At 40.6% G+C, this 21,255-nt stretch overlaps 1 protein-coding gene across 2 annotated transcripts in view; it reads right to left on the bottom strand.

Moving 5' to 3' along the window:
* Nucleotides 1-21,255, bottom strand: part of col5a3a (collagen, type V, alpha 3a) — a 212,316-nt gene that overhangs the window by 119,850 nt on the left and 71,211 nt on the right. Inside the window, exons 5-10 of one of the 2 annotated variants that reach the window (XM_034189959.1) lie at nucleotides 12,569-12,691; nucleotides 4,726-5,136; nucleotides 2,148-2,264; nucleotides 1,947-2,060; nucleotides 1,805-1,858; nucleotides 1,124-1,165 (exon numbers count right to left, since the gene is read on the bottom strand). In XM_034189959.1, coding sequence (XP_034045850.1) covers nucleotides 1,124-1,165; nucleotides 1,805-1,858; nucleotides 1,947-2,060; nucleotides 2,148-2,264; nucleotides 4,726-5,136; nucleotides 12,569-12,691 — 861 coding nt within the window. The remainder of the gene's footprint in view (nucleotides 1-1,123; nucleotides 1,166-1,804; nucleotides 1,859-1,946; nucleotides 2,061-2,147; nucleotides 2,265-4,725; nucleotides 5,137-12,568; nucleotides 12,692-21,255) is intronic. The other variant, XM_034189960.1, reaches the window with a different exon arrangement.

Below are 21,255 nucleotides of genomic sequence, written 5' to 3' on the forward strand. Positions count from 1 at the left end.
GGGCAACTGTTTGTTGTGATTTGGCGCTATATAAGAAAAAAGTTGATTGATTGAAAGTTGATTGATTGGAGCACCCAAACCTCTTCACCACAAAAAGGGAGGGAAAAGACCCAGGACACGCTGGATTGATTATATTTCCCAGTTGGCTTGGGAACACCTCGAGATCCTCCGGGAAGAGTTAATGAATGTGGCCAAACTGAGGGAAGTGTAGGATGAGCTACTCCAATTTCTGCCATCGCAACCTGGACCCAGATAAGCGGCAGAAAATGAATGAATGAATAATATAGCAGTGATCTTGTCACTTGCCATGGCGGGCTGAACCAAAGAGGTGGCTTCCAAATGTGGGCCGTGGGCCCTAAACTGGGAAGCCCTGCTCTCTGCTTTTTACGGGCTGGTTTGTCAGTGACATCATGAGGGAATAACACACTCCTGGTTGTGAAATAGTTCAAATCCACACACACACACAGAGTAAAATCACCAGTATAAAACTAACACTGACAGTGTTAAATTAACATATGTACACTGGCGGTGTTACTTTAACACTGGTGAATTTACTGTGCACACACACACATTCTGTAGTCCCTGCAAAGTTTGTCAGATTTGTAAGTAATTGCACTCAAACTGAAGATGACAGTTCAGTCTCAGTGCTCACATCAATCATTTGCTTTCAACTCTAACATGATGTGTTTGACAGCTAAAATTCAAGTTTTGTCAATTTCCAAATATATACACTGAGTATTTTTCCCATGCATCTGATTGGGAAAGTGTGCCAAAATGTTTGACTGGTAGTGTATAAACACAATGTTGAAACTGGTTTTCTCTAAATTAAAGAATATTGCAGTACTACATCTTAGGTTTACAGTAAAATTAACATTATTTTTGAAAGCATCTTAACATCTGAATAAAATGATTGTGCCTTTATGGGGTTGAGTGCACAGTTTGACTGCACATTTTGCAGTCGCATCACAGGTCACGTCAGGAGTACTACGTCAAAACTTTATCCAATAACGCCATTAATTCAAATTTGGTGGCACCCGTCAGAATAATAATCTGCTGCTTGTGTCACATCAAGACAAGGCATTGCCCAAAATTTGATTTTGTTTTACTAGAATAGAAAACTCACCTCTGGTCCCGGCAGACCTGGAGGCCCTGACACTAACATACCCTGGAAATAAGCAGAGATAGACACTGTTTTTAAAAAAGGAGGGAGAGATAATTTAACCAAAAATAATGATTTTTTTTACACTGCTTTCTGTTTTATTTTAACTGTATACACAACAGTGAAACGCAGTCATTACCTGTGAATTAATAAACCAACTGTTACTTTAGGAGTTATAATGACAAATTTATATTTTTCCTAATTTTTAACATAAAAATTACAAAATTAATTACACATTTTCCCCACTTTCTTAAATCATATGTCAAATGACAATAATTATCTGTAATTAATATGCATCTCATTATATCAAGGTTTGTGTCTGTGTTTAACAGTTTAACATTTTTGTTGCACTTTTGAAGTTGTTGAACTTTTAATGCCAAAGGTTTTTGATCATGATCATTTGGGGGAAGAGGAACAGTAAAATAAAAGTGTTTCTGTGTAAAACCTTTAATGAAAATTCATGTAAATTTAAGATTTTTTCTCTTATCGCGTCCTGAATTTCAATGTTTAATTTTAAAGGTTTTGCTCCTTATCATCTGACTTTTTTTTTTAACAGTTCAGCAGAACAACCAGACCATCAGGAGAACACATTCTTAACTGCCACCAAAGCTGCTGCACTTTTTATTGCACAGCGCTGCAGCTCACCGGTTCGATAACAGCCGGCTCTCCCTTCTGGCCTTTCTCTGCTCTGACGCCGACCTGACAAACACGTGAAGAGGTGCGAGTGTGAGAAAACACTTGAAGGCATGGTCACTCACTTGATGCACGAGGTCACCTTGAAATTTACCTCCCTGTGCCACGTCTGTGCTCCTTCTCGTTCGGCAAACCCAAAGTCATCCTCATATGTTTCGTACTCCTCATACTCAAAATTTGTGTCATTTTTCTCATCGTACTGGAGCATCTGTGAAGGAATGAACAATACAAAAAGCCACCTGTCAGTATCACTGTGCTGAGGTGAACCTGTCATTTTTAGTTGCATGTCACCTACCTCATAGTCAGAAACATTTGGTCCGACTGTTACTGTAGAAACTGAGAGATCAGCATAAAGATCGGCGTAAACTTCCGCTCCGTACTCCTCCACCGGCTGTTGCACCGGCGCGTCCTCCTGCAGACAGACACATGAGTTATAGCGCCGCTCGTTTGGTACTTGTCATTAGCGCACAGCATTTACAGGTCAAAGCACACTTTGTAACACAAAGCGTGTGATAAATGTTAGCAGAACAGGTGGATGTTACATGAGCGCTGTGGAAATTTGTGATACAGGCTGACAAATGCGCCATTAATTACAGTGTGTGACAGTAATTCAGTACACGGATGGGTTTATATGGATGAATGGCAGCGAGTACAGTGAATAATTTATAAATTTTAAACACGACGGAGGTGACAGAAGCATTGAAACCTGATGAAGGTAAAACATTGATGTATGTGACACATTCACATCACATCAGTGTGCTTTAAAACATCTGTGCCTCAGTTACCTACATTTATAAATAAATGAATAATATAATAATATAATAATGTTATAATAATATAAATAAATAAATAAAACTATGTATGTAGAAGAAAATAGTTTGTCATCCCAAGTGTAACTATTAACATGATGTACTTTAAATAATTAATTTACCCCTGATCAACCAGGGCCCCATTTCCCAAAAGCATTTTAAGGTTAATATGTTTGAAGAATGGTTCTTAAATTTGAGAGGTATAGAACAAAAGTATGGTAATTTAATAGATTTGTTAATTTGACAGTAGGTTTATGTCAAAACCCCGAAAGGCTCCAGAATTTTCAGGTGGAGCCAAAAACTACATTATTGATCATTTGTCTATGTTCATTTTGGTAGATTTTAGATCTAAAGCTTTGTTAATAACACTAATTCCCTGAGTGGTGGTTTTCAGATATACAGACATACACAAAGTGAGAACAAGAGAGGGACAGATAGTTTGTGTATGTGCACACACTCTAAAATAGCTGCAGTCTCAATGAGAAAAATTGATGTAACAATTTGCATAGATTTTTTAAAAATTGTTTTAACTTAGTTATTTCAACTTTCAACTGAGTTAATGCCACAAGACGTCTCTAGTTAAGCTGAAATAACTTTTAAAAAAATCTATGCAAATTGTTACATCACTTTTTCTTGTTGAGAAAGTGGTTCATTTTTTATTAGAGTGTAGGAGGAATGTGGGGTATATCCAGAGAAGGATGCTGAGGGTGATGCTGCTAGGCAAAAGGAGAAGAGGAAGCAGAAAGAGAAGGTTGACGGATGAGGTGAGGGAGGACTTGCAGGTGATTGGTTGCAGAGAAGAAGATTCAGAGGACAGTGAATTGGATGATTAAAAAAGGAAGACAGACAGAGAGAGAGAGAGATTGTTGCTGTGTTTTACATCTTACAATGCATTCTTGTTCATGGCTGCATTTCCCTTGATCACAGTAAAAACAATAGAGATCAAAGCTCCACCAGAATGAATGTTTATCAGCTTCAGAATTTATAATTTTCTCTCATTCGATTATATTCTATATCGATGCTTGTAAGATGTATTGCAGAGATATTTCCAGTATATTGTATTTATGAACATGACATGCTGCTTTTCTCATTAATCTTTTCTGGATCATTGTCTTTGATTTCTTGTATCCTCATATCCAAACCGACTGCTGCGTTTGCATTATTTTTGTTTTTTTAATATATTAGATAATATTTACATATTTAGATAATATGGAATGAAGATGTAATAACAAAAACAACTGATAGCATATAAAGTTCTGCAGTCATAAATTTATGAACCTTATTATTGTTTGATGTGAAGCTTAATTTTTCCTTAAGGAGACACATCATCAACAACAGCTAAACAATCACATTTAATTCCTTAAAGTTACTTTTAGTGCAAAATAAAAACACAATTAACGCTCCAACTGCATATGGCACATAAAGCTCTATAGAACTGTTATTATTATTATTATTATTATTATTATTATATGCAACATTTATGTTGTGTGCTGTCTTTTTTGTTTGTTTGTCTTGTTTGTTCCACATGTGATCAGCAGCACCAACAGCTGCCCCTGACGAAACTTAACAATGTGCATTTTTTCTTATAGCTGGAAATGTACAAATAAATAAGGCATTTGAAGAAATTATAGAAATCGCTCTTAACTCCTAATTCACCATTAGGAAACAGGGCCCTGACTTATTTCTACTTAATTATGAAAACAAAGTTTTTGATGCTTAAATCATTTGAGGTATTTTAACAATTTAAGGTTTCCTTAAACTGTTCGAGTTTAAGTAACTCAACAGGTTTTCCAGTGCAACAACACAGCAACAAAACATCACAAGTGTGGCTCTGTGGACGAGTTGGGAATGACGGACATTTGACATGTTCTACAGACAATCAAATTAAATGGACTCTCAGATGCAGTTCTCCGTGTGCTTGGGTTGGGGTGCGGTGAAGCTCGTGCTACTGGTTAGTGATGGTGAGAAGCGGCTGGAGGGGAAGGATGTGCTCTCTACGATTAGGAGGTAGGGATCAGTTAATATGAGGGGAGGGGATGGGTATCTACAGGTCAACTTCTCTACCTCCTCGGTAACCTTCAAACCAGTCGACGCACTGGACGTCACAGTGAGGGCCTCAGTTGTGGAGTCAGGTCCATGCGTGGGTGTCTCCATAAGGACTTTGTCGAAAACCTCAATGGGAACAGCTGATGTTTGTCTGCTCTTCATTGCAGTAAGGTCTGTGGACAGTAAATGGTCTTTGGATAGATACTGATCCGGCGTGGAGGACACCCCGAGGAATTCATCCTCCAGATTCTCCTCTTCTGGTTTCTTCTTCCTGGAGCCCTTCTTGCCTTTGCCTTTGCCTTTGCCTTTGCCTTTGGAGCCCCGTTCCCTCTTTTTGTTTTTATTGCCTTTCTTATCCTTACTGGAGCTGCTCTTTGGTTCATCTGGCTCCTCCGTTTGGATCACGGTGTCAGAAGGAAGTTGGAAGCTCTTTTTCAAAAAGAGTGAGCGAGGAGGAAAAAACACAGTTCTGAATGTTGAAAATGGAGTACAGAAATTATTAGACTGTTTAAAAATAACAAAAGTTAAGAAAACTAATCAAATGTGCAGGTGTTGTAACTTTACTCAGTTCAAAGGCAGGCGTTGGGTCATCTTAGGTTAATAATTATTGACAGGGTAAAATGTTCAATTTGACCAAAATAAATTACTTTTCAAATCAGCTCACCATCTCAAGTTCAATGTAAATGAACTAATGATACATGAACTAATAACTTACTAACCATGTAAGGTTTCTATTTGGTTGAGACTTGGATCAATTGAGTGTTGAATTTGCACCAATGTAAAAAAAAAAAAGTGCTTCAATTGTTACCACTCAGAAGAATTAGGTTGATCCAAATCAATTTAACATGTAATATTCATGTCACGTTTTCACTGTAAACTGGATGAAATTCATATATATGCTACCAATTGAAGCATTTTATTTTCTTTTCTGTTGAAACTGCCATTGAAGCATCATTTATTTCCCTTTACTTATTACATTATTTTACCAATTTCCTAAATATGTTCATTGATTTACAGATTTTGTTTTATTCAAAATTGTTCTGTATATTTGCTCTATTGGTTGTGACACATCTTGCTCTTGTTTTTCTTCTATATTGCATTTTGGTCAGGATTGGGACTTTTGATGTGAATGTTGTTTTTCTGTTATTTTTCTGCTTGGTTTTCCTTTCACTGCTTTCTCGTGTCTGTCACTTGGGTGCTTGGTGGTGGGTGTTTCCCTTCTGCTTTCCACTCCCTGCTCTGGATATTTCCTTCACACCTGTTTATCATCCCCTGCTCATTTCAGTCAGTATTTAAGCTTCTCCTCTCTCGCTCTTCACCCACCACATTGTTGTGTTTTATTGCCTTTGCTTCCTTGGACTTCATGCTTGGTTTGTGCTCTGACATGCACTGTCAACTGTGGGATGTAGACAGGTGTGTGCCTTTCCAAATCATGTCCAATCAACTGAATTTACCCCAGGTTGACTCCGATTAAGCTGTAGAAACATCTTAAGGATGATCAGTGAAAACAGGATACACCTGAGCTCAATTTTGAGCTTCATGGCAAAGGTTGTGACTATTTATGTCTGTGTGACTTCTTAGTTTTTTTTTTTATAAATTTGCAAAAATCTCAAAACTTTTTTTCACATTGTCATTATGGGATATTGTGTGTAGAATTTTGAGGAAAAAAATGAATTTCATCCATTTTGGAATAAGGCTGTAACATAAAAAGTGAAGTGTCGTGAATACTTTCCGGATGCACTGTAAATGTTACTCATCATTGTAATGGGCTTGAGCCACTAGTATTCCACTGAGATGGAATACTGATGTATAAACATGTAGTCCATTTACTATTTCAATTTTCAAGACACAACATTGTACACATACACTCAACATTCAAAATGCAACAAATCTCTTTGAATACAAAACCCCACCGCACCTGGTTGCCTTAAATTTTACATTTGTCAATGTAATCTTTGCATCAACCGTTTCCATGAGACAATAGCCGTGCACACATTTACCTCACTAAATGCAAATGAACATTTTAAAATGTCCAATTATACTATATTATGTGAGGTGCATGTAGCACTCACTACACACCTCGCCATTAAATGTCACAAACAAGCCACTGCTTGCAACAAACCCATTACACAACTCAACATGGTTGTGCATGTTCAAAACATTCGCCACACAACTCTACTCCTCACGAGGTTTCCTATTACAGGCCACGTTGTCTCCACACACAAGCCATGCACACACCAATCTATGAGACAGGCTGGAAAGCACCAGGTTGTTCAGAAACTCCAAATCCATGATAAAAATCCAAGAAAATAGAGACAAAGTTGATGAAACACTGGTCAAGAAGCAGCAGACGATGTGCGATGTTAAGCACCACTGAACGCAGCGGTCACACACCACGCACATGTGGACAGTAGTCGGTATTGTTGGTGAGCGCAGGCTTGTGTGAGGTGACAATAGTACACCAGTATTTGCAACTTACATGCCACGCACACACCTTCTGTGTGCGAGTAGCGTTACACTGGAGAGCAGCAACACAGGAAGACCGCTAGGCTAAGGTAAGGCTAACTATATAATTGATCATTTTAAAAAGTTTATTTACATTTTGTGAGGTAAATGTGTGAAGGTTTAGGTCCAGATTGAAGTGGTCTGTGCATCCAGACACTTCTAATGGGATTTTTGCCTCATCGTGGTGGCAAGAAACAGTTTATTCCAAGTTGTTTTTGTCCCTGTCCAAAAGGTTATGCTTACTGTGACAGTGTTTGCATTCTATACATAGTGTGCAGATTATTTATTTTTGTTCTGAGTGAAAAGATGAATCCCAAAGCATCTAAAAATAGAGCCGAAATTGAAAAAAGACAAACTTCTCCTTTAGGTTTTCTCAACGTTTTAAACTGTTGTTTCCAGAAGACACTTATGAGGTCCATGATCTTGTGGAAATGGTCATTCTTAGTGTGCTCAGGCAAAGGCACAAATATGGCTTGCCTCAGCATCCGGACAAATGTGACTCAAATAGCCTGTGCCAGAAAATGATACTTGAGGGGTCAAATCTGTGACAAACACGGGTGACATGATTTAGACCCATGTGTAAACGATGTCAATGTGAAAGAGGGAATAGTGGGAAGTAGGTCAGTGGAGTGACAGATGCTGATGTGTTCTGGATTCGGAATAAATTGCTCAGCTGTTGTTCCACACAGGCCAGTTGGATGTGTCTCAACCTGGCCTGATACGTTATTTAATAAACCCTTCCCAGAGCATCATCACTGACAGACACATGCACGCACGCACACACACACATACGCATTCACAAACATGGCACAGGCATACACAATATTACTGTAGTGTTCTGCAAAACTGCACACAGCCACACAATCACACAGCTCACTGCCTCTGCTCCGCTCACAGCCAAAAAATAGACACTAATTATACTCCTGATTGATTCCATAGAAGCCTGAGGAGATGAGTGCTGTTATATTTGAGTAATCAGCTCTTGGCTCTGTGTGTGTCCTCTGCCAAAAGAAAACATGACCTTAAGTGCGCACCACTGCTGGCTGCATTTGAAAGAAGACTCTTGGACTAATCTCTTTTAATCTCTCAATGTCTTTTACTCACAGTCTACACACACTACATTTGTCTACAGGTGCTGTCTGCTTGTAAATCAAATAATGACGCGGTTTTTGGTGAGCCTAGGGGACACAGAGCTCTATTTTTATGTATGTTTGTGATGCCTTTAATAGTCGGCTGTGAAACATGCATTTCTGCAGGCCTGTTTTATTGGTCAAAGCCGATACAAACGGTGTTGGCAATGCTGCAGGATTTCTAACGGGAATATGCAACTCGTTGAATAGAATATTCTGTCTTTCTCCTCATGAAATATTCTTTCATTGTACAAGTAAAAAAAATTCATTATTTGTTTTATATAACACCTAAAATAGATCCTTGCCATTTGATATTTTATTAATTATAAACAAAAGAAAAGGGACTTACACTCTTCCGAGTCCTGTGGTGTCCGCCAAAGCTCAGTAATAAGACTGAGATGCCCCATCTCACCCGGGTGTCATCTGACAGAACCTGATTTGCCCCAGTGGCCCCCATAAGCTCCAAGCTCCGGCGGAGCCAACCCTGCCTGCGCAGCTCTGCCTCCAGCAAACACTATTTTGTCAGGACCCCCCAACTCACTCTCGAACCCCCTCTGCGCATCCAGGTTTCCTGTTGGCTGCCCACAGTGGTGGCCACAGTTCCGCTAATCCACTAACTGCTAATTAGCAGTGAGGCAGCTGCGTCATTACCCCTTGACAACATACAGCGGTCCAGCCGTGAGGCAGACGTCTTGAAAAGGAAAGCAGATTGGACTTATGGTTTTGATTTATAAATCAAATTCATCTGGATAGAATAACTACATTAACTTCAACTCTTAAAATGTACAAAGTAAAAATATAGCACTAATTCTGAAGATTTGAACATTAACACACTGATGTCCAAAGGGGTTATGGGTACACTGAGCCTCCGCTCATACTGATTGGTTGATTTATTCATTCTATGTAAAAACCAACACAAGTGAATGTAACGTATGTTGGTGTTTACAAATAAATGTGTTCTGTAAAATATGTCATTTTTTTCATTTGTAAAAAAAAAAAAAAGACATTTGCAAAACAGAAAAGTCTGTTAAGTTGTGATTCAGGTCGACAACCATGTGATATAACCGGGGTCAAAATGCGCAGAACACTGCCATCTACTGGCGCCCGGTATGCTGTTAAGGTAAATGACTGTTTAGGTTTGTGATCGCCTTTGATTCTATCAGAAGTGTTGGCGGTGTATAAGCTCAAAATTGACTTGTTAGTAGCTTAGAGTGTACCGGAGACGATACTGAAAGTTAGCGGTTAGCTGTAGCTTCCGATAAATGTTTTGGTGGTTTATCGGTTTTGCGTTATAAAAGATAACTTTTCAGTTAGCTGATTAGCAGTTATCGAAGCTAACTTTTTGGTTAGCTGTGCCCACCACTGGTTACCCAGCAAGTCTGGGCACTGTGTCAGGCCACTGTTTGTTTTTAAGCTAAGCACTGCCACCAGTAGTGTGACCGTGCAGAGTCGCAGCGTGCAATAGCACAAAACATATAGCACCAAAACTGCATGCTAAATAGAACCAAACTTGCACAGTAAATGGAACACAATGGCAAATGGTACGAATGTTCCATATCACATGACATACAAAACACCAATCAAATGACAAGGATCTATTTAGGCATTGTATAAACTGCACTCATAAATTCAGATAAAGGAAAAAATCTTTAAAAACTACATCAGTGGAAGGATGTTTTTAAAAAACAAATCCATCCATTCATCCATCCATTTTCTTCTGCTTTATCCGGAGTCAGGTCGCGGGGGCAGCAGCTCAAGCAAAGCCGCCCAGACCTCCCGATCCACACACACCTCTCCCAGCTCCTCCGGGGGAACCCCAAGGCGTTCCCAAGCCAGCTGAGAGATGTAGTCCCTCCAGCGTGTCCTGGGTCTTCCCCGGGGCCTCCTCCCAATGGGACGTGCCCGGAACACCTCTCCGGCGAGGCGTCCAGGGGGCATCCGGAAAAGATGCCCGAGCCACCTCAACTGACTCCTTTCAACATGGAGGAGCAGCGGCTTGACTCCGAGCTCCTCCCGAGTGACCGAGCTCCTCACCCTATCTCTAAGGGAGTGCCCAGCCACCCTGTGGAGGAAACTCATCTCGGCCGCTTGTACTCGCAATCTCGTTCTTTCGGTCATGAGCCAAATCTCATGACCATAGGTGGGGATCGGAACATAGATCGATCGGTAAATCGAGAGCTTTGCCCCCCTACTCAGCTCTCTCTTCACCACGACAGTCCGATACAGCGACCGCATCACTGCAGATGCTGCACCGATCCGTCTATCGATCTCACGCTCCATCCGTCCCTCACTCGTGAACAAGACCCCGAGATACTTAAATTCCTCCACTTGAGGCAAGGACACTCCACCGACCTGAAGAGGGCAAAGCACTTTTTTCCAGTCGAGAACCATGGCCTCAGATTTGGAGGTGCTGATTTTCATCCCGGACGCTTCACACTCGGCTGCAAACCGCCCCAGTGCACGCTGAAGGTCCTGATTTGATGAAGCCAACAGAACCACATCGTCCGCAAACAGCAGAGATGAGATTCTATGGTTCCCAAACCAGACCCCCTCTACACCCTGGCTGTGCCTAGAAATTCTGTCCATAAAAATAACGAACAGAACCAGTGACAAAGGGCAGCCCTGGCGGAGGCCAACGTGCACTGGAAATGGGTTTGACTTACTACCGGCAATGCGAACCAAGCTCCTGCTGCGGTTGTACAGGGACCGGATAGCCCTTAGCAAAGGACCCCGGACCCCGTACTCCCGGAGCCCCTATAGGGTGCCCTGAGGGACACGGTCAAACGCCTTCTCCAGATCCACAAAACACATGTGGACTGGTTGGGCGAACTCCCATGAACCCTCGAGCACCCGATGGAGCATGTAGAGCTGGTCCAGTGTGCCGCGACCAGGACGAAAACCACACTGCTCCTCCTGAATCCGAGGTTCGACCATCGGTCGAATTCTCCTCTCCAGTACTCTGGAATAGACCTTACCAGGGAGGCTGAGGAGTGTGATCCCCCTATAGTTGGAACACACCCTCCGGTCCCCCTTCTTAAACAGAGGGACCACCACCCCGGTCTGCCAATCCAGAGGCACTGTCCCCAATCGCCACGCGATGTTGCAGAGGCATGTCAGCCAAGACAGTCCCACAACATCCAGAGACTTAAGGTACTCAGGACGGATTTCATCCACCCCAGGAGCCTTGCCACCGAGGAGCTTTCTAACCACCTCGGTGACCTCGATGGTGGTGGTGGTGGTTAAAAAACAAATTTAACTTAAAAAAATTAAATTTGAAATGACATCAAATTCAAAATGAAATCAAATATGTATGTGTTTTCATTGATATTATGCCATATATCAAAACACGCTGGTTGTATGATATTATTTTGATGTCATATTCAGAGCAATGAGTTTTAAATTAAGCTAATCAAAGAAATCAAAGTTTTTGTTATAATGCTTTTGTAATATTCCCAGTATTATAAGCTTTAAATATATATATATAATTTATAGTTTCAGCTTTCTTTGAAATCTAAAATTTGCAACTTCCTGGAAAATTTTGTTTTGTTTTTCTTTTATACCCCTGAATTTTAAAGGCCAGTATCTTTACATTACCTCTGAGTGGCTCAATTATTTTCAAGGTGCAAACTGCAATCGGCTCTTAAGGAACACTGTCAGAAACTGAAGTATTATCATGGAAAAGGCCAAAAGCAACAACAACAGAAATTATCCACTACTCAGAACTCAGTAACTGCTGAGGCTAGGAGGGACATCTTGAGGTTAAATTGGTCTGTAACCCCAAATTTCTATTTGAGCTAGTTAAACATTTGACATTTAACATGATTAAACAAGTTTCTTTTGATCCAACTGAACATTTTTCTTAAAAATGAACTGGAATTCCTGTTGTGACTTTTGACCTCAGTGAAATAGAGCTAAACATACACAAACATAAAGAATTATAGGTGAATACCAAATGTTTATGATAATGTAATTCAGAAGAAAGAAGGTTTTGAGTGTTGGAAAGCATTTAACACCAAAATCATAAAAAAAAAAAAAATAATGCCTCTGGGTTGTCCATCTAAAAGATAATTATAAGTTATGTTACAAGTTATAGTATCATAAGAGTTCATTACAAGTATGAATACAGGCCAATAATGCAGTTTACTGTTATGTCTTATTTCATGTCTTGTCAGTATTATTTCTGTTTCTTCAGGTGTTATCGTTTCCATTTTGGTGTCAGTACTGACCTCTTTGTGGTTCACGTCATAACTGTTGTAGGCCAAAGCAGAGTCGCAGTCTGGTATGTAGTTTACACAGTAGTTAGCTGCTGCCTGGGGGTCCTCCAGAATCAGTAGCTGCTGGATATCTCCCTAAAAAATCAAGCAGTGAGCAAACAGAAAGGCAGATGGATGTCATGTCAAGGAGTCACGCAGAGGAAGCAGAAAGAAAACAGAAACATTCAGCACAGTCAGGACAATGAATCTGGAGAAATGCCCAAAAAGGACAACGGGACCATCAAACATAACTGCTACAGAAGATTAATTTTATTGCTTCCTTGTTATTCTCTCTGAGCTGCTATTACAACCTTTTGCTTCCCATTTATGGGGAATGTCAGCTTATGGCCATGTGGTGCAGTTTGCCAAGCATCATCGAGTCAAGGTGCCTCAGTCTCAAGGACATCAGCAGCTGGCAGAATCCAAGGGGACGCCCGTGTATCACCTGTGGTAGATAGGTGGCTACGTCCTGAAGTGGAGATGGAGTGGTAGCCTGTGTGGGTGGTTGCCAAACAGGACCTAGGGTGGTTCTATGGTGTGCTGGATGAGGCAAGCCATGGAACCAGCAGAGCCATCCAAACCTGACCTGACTTCCCATCCCACCAACACCCAGCTGCCGACCATATAAATCTTCTCTTAGACATCTTAATAATATGCTTTAACGCTAATTTACACTTCACCATTGAAAATAATCATTATAATGTATTATAAATATATATTCTGTATAATGAAACCAAAACAACATCGACAAACTGGCTCCAAGGCATGATGTCTTACAGGGACTACATTACATTACTGATAAAAAATATATGTAAGTGACTGACAGGCCAACATATTGGAGTTATTTGTTTTAAATTAAACAGATTAAGTGTTTGATGTTGTAGTAATTGTCATCCATTATGATCACTTTGATTCAGCTTGAACAAATGTGAAGGAAATCAAATCAAATCATGTCATTTTTACTTTATCCGTCAACAAACGCAGTTCATAAGCAAAGCATATTTGAAGTTGTGAAACTGAGTATGACTGGAATGAAATGATCATTTGTGGTTATTTGTTCTCTAACATGAAAGGAGTTGTTGTTGAGTTGGTGTTCTTTTTCTGCCTGTTTAGGCCAAACGCCAGTGTCAATGCAGAAGTATATATATATATATATATATATATATATATATATATGTCCTGTAGTCAGGAGGATTTGAGATCAAAGGCAGCAAGTTTCACATTTTCCTGGTTTTCTTCTTTGCATGAGTGAAGTCCTGCTCAACATCTAGGGACTTTTCATAGTACTTTATGGCAAAAGTACCTTGAAGGAGTACAACACGTGCCACAAGGAGATTTAGGGTGTGTTCGTCTCCACTTTGCTATTAAATGGATGTGTAATCAGAGTCCAAAATAGGGTACAAGATGTAAGGGGGTTTGATTTATCCTCCAAATTAGTCAAAGAAATGTTGTGAGTAACATGACATAAATGAGAACATTATCTGTAATTACCTGGCATATTAAGGGATGTACATCAACCTGTCAGAGTGCACCAGTTGAAAGCAGCCACCAAAACTCCCTGAGGTGAAGCAATAAGCTGAAGATTTGTGTTTTTTCCATGAGTGTTGGATTGTGTTTAGTGGTTATTTTCATTTCAGTTTCATGTTCTGTGCAAATCAAATCAATTTTATTTATATAGCGCCAAATCACAACAAACAGTCGCCCCAAGGCGCTTTATATTGTAAGGCAAAAGCCATATAATTACAGAAAAACCCCAACGGTCAAAACGACCCCCTATGAGCAAGCACTTGGCAACAGTGGGAAGGAAAACTCCCTTTGCATTGAGTATGTTGTTTACCGGGTTATGTAAGGCATGTCTATGTATTGCACCATTTAAATACCATACGTACTCTGCGCTGGACAAAAGACCAGGTTGATGTTGGTGTAATGGCAGCCAGTAGGTGTTGTGCAGTGAGTAAATCCTACTCCCCGACATGAGAAAGACATCCTAGCAACACTAGCGACACTAGAAGACTTGGGTTTTAGCTTCCTTTTTAGAGCATGTGCCCCTCATGCACAGAGTCATGACTTCAACTCCATCGTGGGGCGTGAATTTGCAAGCAAGTAAGGTGTGACTTGGGGAGAGAGACCCCAAGAAATTTTTGAATTTTTAGGGGCCATTTCTTGCATTTTGGTTCATTTGTTACAACAGAGAAAAGAAACTTTCTAACCTGTTTTTAATTCATTTCAACTTGTATTGTACAATCTTGAATGTGATGCTATGATGTTATGATGACAAGTAACAGAGAACATTTGAAAAGTCTGCGGCTACACCTTACTGAATCATAGTCTGGTATGAATGCATCTAGCTGAGTCACTTGTTGAATAAAGGGTGCAGAATCAGCATTCTGCAGAGATTTTTATTTTTTGGTTCATGAAAGGGAGGGCATTAGATCAACATGTACATGAGTGCACCAATAAACATGGCCGCTTGGCATGAACACCAAATCTGCAACACCTGGAAACTAGAAAAAAAAAAACGCTGTGTACTCTGTGCACTATAATGAAGATACAACCCAAAGTAAATTGTCCTAAATTCTCCATTTAGTACGAGTTATGGACGTCTAGGGAGGACACACGGTTCACAAAATCCCAGCTAACAAGCCTCAGACTTCTCTCTAACTCTTTCTTTATAAATAAAGGTTATCTTCTGTGAGTCTCAGCTGGTGTGGGTGAAAAAGTATCCAAAGGTTGCAAACAGTGCAGGCACATGCTGAGGGTCTTGAACGTAACAGACACTCACCGCTAACCACAAACTCCTGCAAGCTTCCAAAAACTTTAATGTGCTTGTCTGACTCATCTTTAACAACATGAATAAACAGTCAGAACATCAGTATGTTTGTCACAAAGAAGTAAGTCCCATATAGGGCGTGAAGCCCATTGGTGATTGTGCTTATCTGAGGATTCATAGCATGAAATGAATGAGAGTCTATGACCCCCACCCCCAACAGCATGCCAGTCCAATGTAGGTTACTTTTCCCAGCTAAAGTGGTTACCCATGTAAAGTTAGGTGGACTGAACCAATGCAGATTAACTGCCGTGTCCAAGGACACAGACATTTAGCAACAGCAGGATTCGAACCCAGGTTTATACACTGGGAGGACAGCTCCTTATCCACTGAGGTAACTGCTTTACATGTGTATGTCAGCAAGACAACAATATTTGTTACTTCCAGTACTCACGGAGACATAATGTACCTGACTTTCCAAACAAATGCACGCAGTCTTGGCTTTGTCAGGAAGTCAGGGCGTTAGATGCATGTACATAACATACAAAGACCAAGACAGAGCACAGCTGTCCTTGTAGATGGTTTGATGTGTGGTTTAGCACAAATGCAAGCAGATTGTTGAGATTAAACACCAAAAGTCTGCAGGCATCTGTCGGCAATCTGGAAGCAATAGAGGCATTTGTGGCTGACCACAGTCCCAGAGCTCCCACGCTGAGCATGGGAGAACTGCTGGAAAACTGGCCCGGAACAATGGCCCCCACCCCCAGAACCAGGGCCTGGGAACAGAGGCCCAGAGGTCAGTCTGTTCAATCACTCCTCCCCCGGTACCAGCCACACTCCAATGATGTAACACCCATGTTCAAGTGTCTCATGATTTCATATATATATATATATATATATATATATATATATATATATATATATATATATATATATATATATATATATATATATATATATACTAAAATATAAACGCAACACTTTTGGTTTTGCTCCCATTTTGTATGAGATGAACTCAAAGATCTAAAACTTTTTCCACATACACAATATCACCATTTCCCTCAAATATTGTTCACAAACCAGTCTAAATCTGTGATAGTGAGCACTTCTCCTTTGCTGAGATAATCCATCCCACCTCACAGATGTGCCATACCAAGATGCTGATTAGACACCATGATTAGTGCACAGGTGTGCCTTAGACTGTCCACAATAAAAGGCCACTCTGAAAGGTGCAGTTTTATCACACAGCACAATGCCACAGATGTCGCAAGATTTGAGGGAGCGTGCAATTGGCATGCTGACAGCAGGAATGTCAACCAGAGCTGTTGCTCGTGTATTGAATGTTCATTTCTCTACCATAAGCCATCTCCAAAGGTGTTTCAGAGAATTTGGCAGTACATCCAACCAGCCTCACAACCGCAGACCACGTGTAACCACACCAGCCCAGGACCTCCACATCCAGCATGTTCACCTCCAAGATCGTCTGAGACCAGCCACTCGGACAGCTGCTGAAACAATTGGTTTGCATAACCAAAGAATTTCTGCACAAACTGTCAGAAACCGTCTCAGGGAAGCTCATCTGCATGCTCGTCGTCCTCATGGGGGTCTCGACCTGACTCCAGTTCGTCGTCGCAACTTCGCATAGCCATTGAAGAGGAGTGGACCAACATTCCACAGGCCACAATTGACAACCTGATCAACTCTATGCGAAGGAGATGTGTTGCACTGCATGAGGCAAATGGTGGTCACACCACATACTGACTGGTATCCCCCCCCCAATAAAACAAAACTGCACCTTTCAGAGTGGCCTTTTATTGTGGGCAGTCTAAGGCACACCTGTGCACTAATCATGGTGTCTAATCAGCATCTTGGTATGGCACACCTGTGAGGTGGGATGGATTATCTCAGCAAAGGAGAAGTGCTCACTATCACAGATTTTGACTGGTTTGTGAACAATATTTGAGGGAAATGGTGATATTGTGTATGTGGAAAAAGTTTTAGATCTTTGAGTTCATCTCATACAAAATGGGAGCAAAACCAAAAGTGTTGCGTTTATATTTTTGTTGAGACTGACTGATGTAAATAAAGTTTGCTTTGGCAATAAGTCATAGGTTCTGAAAATGGAGGAATTATGTGTACAAATATCTATAATCCAATGTGGCTAATCCAATATTTTTGTTTACTCCGGTAATTAAAGATAACAATCTATGCTACAAGTACATGATGGTGTAGAGCAGGCCTCTCCAACCCTGCTCTTGGAGACCACCTGCCCAGCATGTTTTACAACTCTCTCAACTCCACCCACAGCTAATTACTCAGTCAGGTGTGCTTAGCCAATCAAGAGTTGGGAAACACCTATGTTAACTGGCAAGATGTGACTACAGCAGGTAGACATGGAAAATATGCATGACAGGTGCCCTCCAGGAGCAGGGTTGGAGAGGCTTGGTGAAGAGGCACAATTACAAAAATTGTGCTAATGTCCAATTACGTATGGACCTGACTGTAACCGGTCATTTGATGCAGTTTATTTTCCACTTCACCCAAAGATCCTCCAAAGGGACTGAGAACCAAAGCCATCCAGTCATCCTTGGTTAGTGTCCAAGTGTCACAACTAATACAGTAAGACAGAAAGCACCAGGAATCTACAGACTTGCACCTTCGTCCTACAGCAATAATTCTGATATCACTGAAATTCTCTTCATATGCATCTCTCAATATTAAGCCTGAGGACTCATCTCCACAAATTTGACTCTTTCACCACATACAGATACACTTCTTGGTGACGAGTCCAGGAAGTCATTGAAAGCCTGGACCTTAGTCTTGATAAGGACAATTGCAAAACCAGACACTCTCATTCCTCACTCAGGTTCTCAAGTACAGCAATCACAGTATTAATTGATTCTGCAAAGATCACAGTGTCATCACTGAATTCAAGGTCAGTAAAACGTTCCTCGCCAACAAAAACAACAAAGTAGCTGGTTTCCACAACAATACCCAACACCCAGTCCATGCAATATGTGTATATAAGAGTCTAACAAACAGACTCAACAAGCCCAACAGGAGAGCTGGCTCTGTCCTGGGGGTTGAGCTGGAGTCTGTGGTGCAGGTGTTAGAGAGGAGGATGCTGAGGAAACTGTTCAGCATCCTGGACAACACCTCCCACCCCCTGCATGCCACACTGATGTCCTGTCAGAGGACCTACAGCCGTAGACTGAGACCACCAAGGTGCACCACAGAACACCACAGGAGGTCTTTCCTACTGTTAGATAATACCTGCACTAATTCCTTATTTTATGTTATTGATCATGTGTTTGCTTTGGTTGTCTGTTTGAAAGTGTCTGGAACGTAGTTTAAAGTTTCAGCAAGAGTTGGGTTTCACTTCCACCACGCATGTACGGGTTGCAGATAAAGAGAGGGCTCTCCCTGTTGGTGAGAGACAGTAACATTAGTAATGTGAGACTAAACCACACCCACTGTAAATGCCCACATTGTACACAAAGTCTGTGAGGGTCACCAGGCCTGGTTTTCACATGACCTTCAATAAACTCAAAATGAGTAAAATAATGGTTTGGTTTTTGGTAAGGGGCAGTAAATTACAAAAAGAACTGGGGTAGAAATTACACTACCTATTGCAATCAGACTCTATAATTCCTCCCCCTTCTGTAGGATGAATACATAATGAACAGAGTTATTCAGATACACAGAGTCATGTGCAAAATTATCAAACATCTTATGCAAATGTCTTCGAATCATTTCATATAAATTTGCTGTACTTATTGTTAAAAAAAACCCTTCACTGTTGTCGGTACTCTGGCAAAATATTTTTGGGGGGATAAATAAAGTTGATCTTATCTTAAAGATATAAAGATATTTGGCACGGCCTGCCTTTGACTTGGCTTATCTGTTGCCTATCATGACACGACAGTCTTTTCTGACTCTCTGCGGTTCCATATCTGGCTATAATTTTACATGTACAAATTGTGGGGAGCTGTGGAGTTCATGTGACAGTCAAATGTTTTGTGAATGAACACTGACCCCTGATGGGCTCAGGAAAAAAGAACCACCAAGTCATTCATGAGGCCTGTTTTGCCCTCACTACTTCATTAAAGAATTTTGTGCAATGTCTAGGGCAGGTGATGGTCTAGTGGTTAAGGTGTTGGGCTTGAGTCCAGAAGATCATGGGTTCAAATCCCTGCCTGACTGGAAAATCACTAAGGGCCCTTGGGCGAGGCCTTTAATCCCCTATTGCTCCCGGTGTGTAGTGAGTGCCTTGTATGGCAGCACCTTGACATCGGGGTGAATGTGAGGCATAATTGTAAAGAGCTTTGAGCGTCTGATGCAGATGGAAAAGCGCTATATAAATGCAGTCCATTTACCTGGGGGCATTTTGTGGTCTATAACTTAAATATTGTAAACATAATATCCAGTACTAATTTGCTCCTGTGTGCTGTCATTTTCATAAATTATTAAGCAAATTTTCATTACAAAGGTGAGCATTACAGCTATTTTCAACTTCATTTTCCAAAGCACCTTCCATGCCATTCTGTCTGGAAGGTCTCTCTCCTTTGAAATATGTTGTGTAAAAAGAAGCATATGGATTTTTTTTATGATTTCTGAGCCTGCACATTAATAAAATACTGCAAGGAGATTGTAGAGCAGTATTTTTATTATATTTTTATTATACTGATATTTAGGTTTTTATTTCAAATAACATAACATTGATTTGATAAAACTGATTTGTGTCTCTTGGCCCTAAACCCAGATTCATTTTTGGCCCTTCATAGGAAAGAATTTGGGCACTCCCGATCTAAAACATGAATTATGTCTTGCATTACTCTTCATAGCCCCATCCAAGAAATATCACTCAATCCAGAAACACAGACAACACACAGGCATGTGGCTCATAGTTACCATATGAAGGATATTAGTCATCATCACCACTCTTGCGTAAGATAATAAATAAGGCATGCAAATGGTAGCTTGGAGTGAGGGGAAATATTTTATTTGCTTCAAAAGGGGCATGTTCCTTAAGTGGAGTATAAATGGGTTTAGAATCATTTTAAAAATCCTGCTGAGGACTAGGGGTGGGGAGTAGAATTTGGTTTATAGATATGGAATGTGTAAGCTTGATAATAATTTAAGGACAGTGTGTGGCCACAGTCAGGAGGCTCCTACTGACAATATGCACTTGCTATCTAAGACATCTGTTTTGTGTTTGGTTAAGTGAAGAAAGACGTGCTGTCTCTTTACTACACCAACAGGGAGTGATAACAACCCCCCCAGCTGCATTACTTTAGAGTTTAAAGCATGCTTGTGGAGAATTCTTTGAGCGGTGAGGGAGGGATGGACGGAAAGACTGTCAGGTCACTGTACTTTTGGTTTTTCTTTTCATCTCTTTGCTCCACTGGCTGGCATATAACCTGAGGGGATGGGGCTTCAGATCGTCACTATTTCATGCTGGAAAGTCGATTAATAATACAATAACATGCTTTTGGGGGGTTGTATGCATTTTCAGAGGCACGGCGTCCATGCCCAGTCGCCCAAAATAACCGATATTTGCCGAGGGCATGGACAGAGATTGGGATACCCGCCTGTTACTGCGGGCAGGTACCGACAGATAGCATAAAGGTAAATCTATGCTACCAGCCCAGCAATGCCCCTTGCAAGCGATAATAATATCTAATATTTATCAATAAATATAAATAAGTAAAATGTGTGACCAATTTGTACTTTAAAATATTAATTTTTTCCTCAAGTGATAAAATGAAGTAATAACTTTTTGATTTTTCCTGCTTTTTCTGTGAAAATGGGGTTTGAGTATTTAATTAAATTATGACTGAATGTTCATCAGCAGCTGTCAGTAACAGTCCTTATTCTCTGTGAAGCCCGTAAA

This window comes from Thalassophryne amazonica, chromosome 16 (genome assembly GCF_902500255.1).
Source record: "Thalassophryne amazonica chromosome 16, fThaAma1.1, whole genome shotgun sequence".
Lineage (NCBI taxonomy): Eukaryota > Metazoa > Chordata > Actinopteri > Batrachoidiformes > Batrachoididae > Thalassophryne > Thalassophryne amazonica.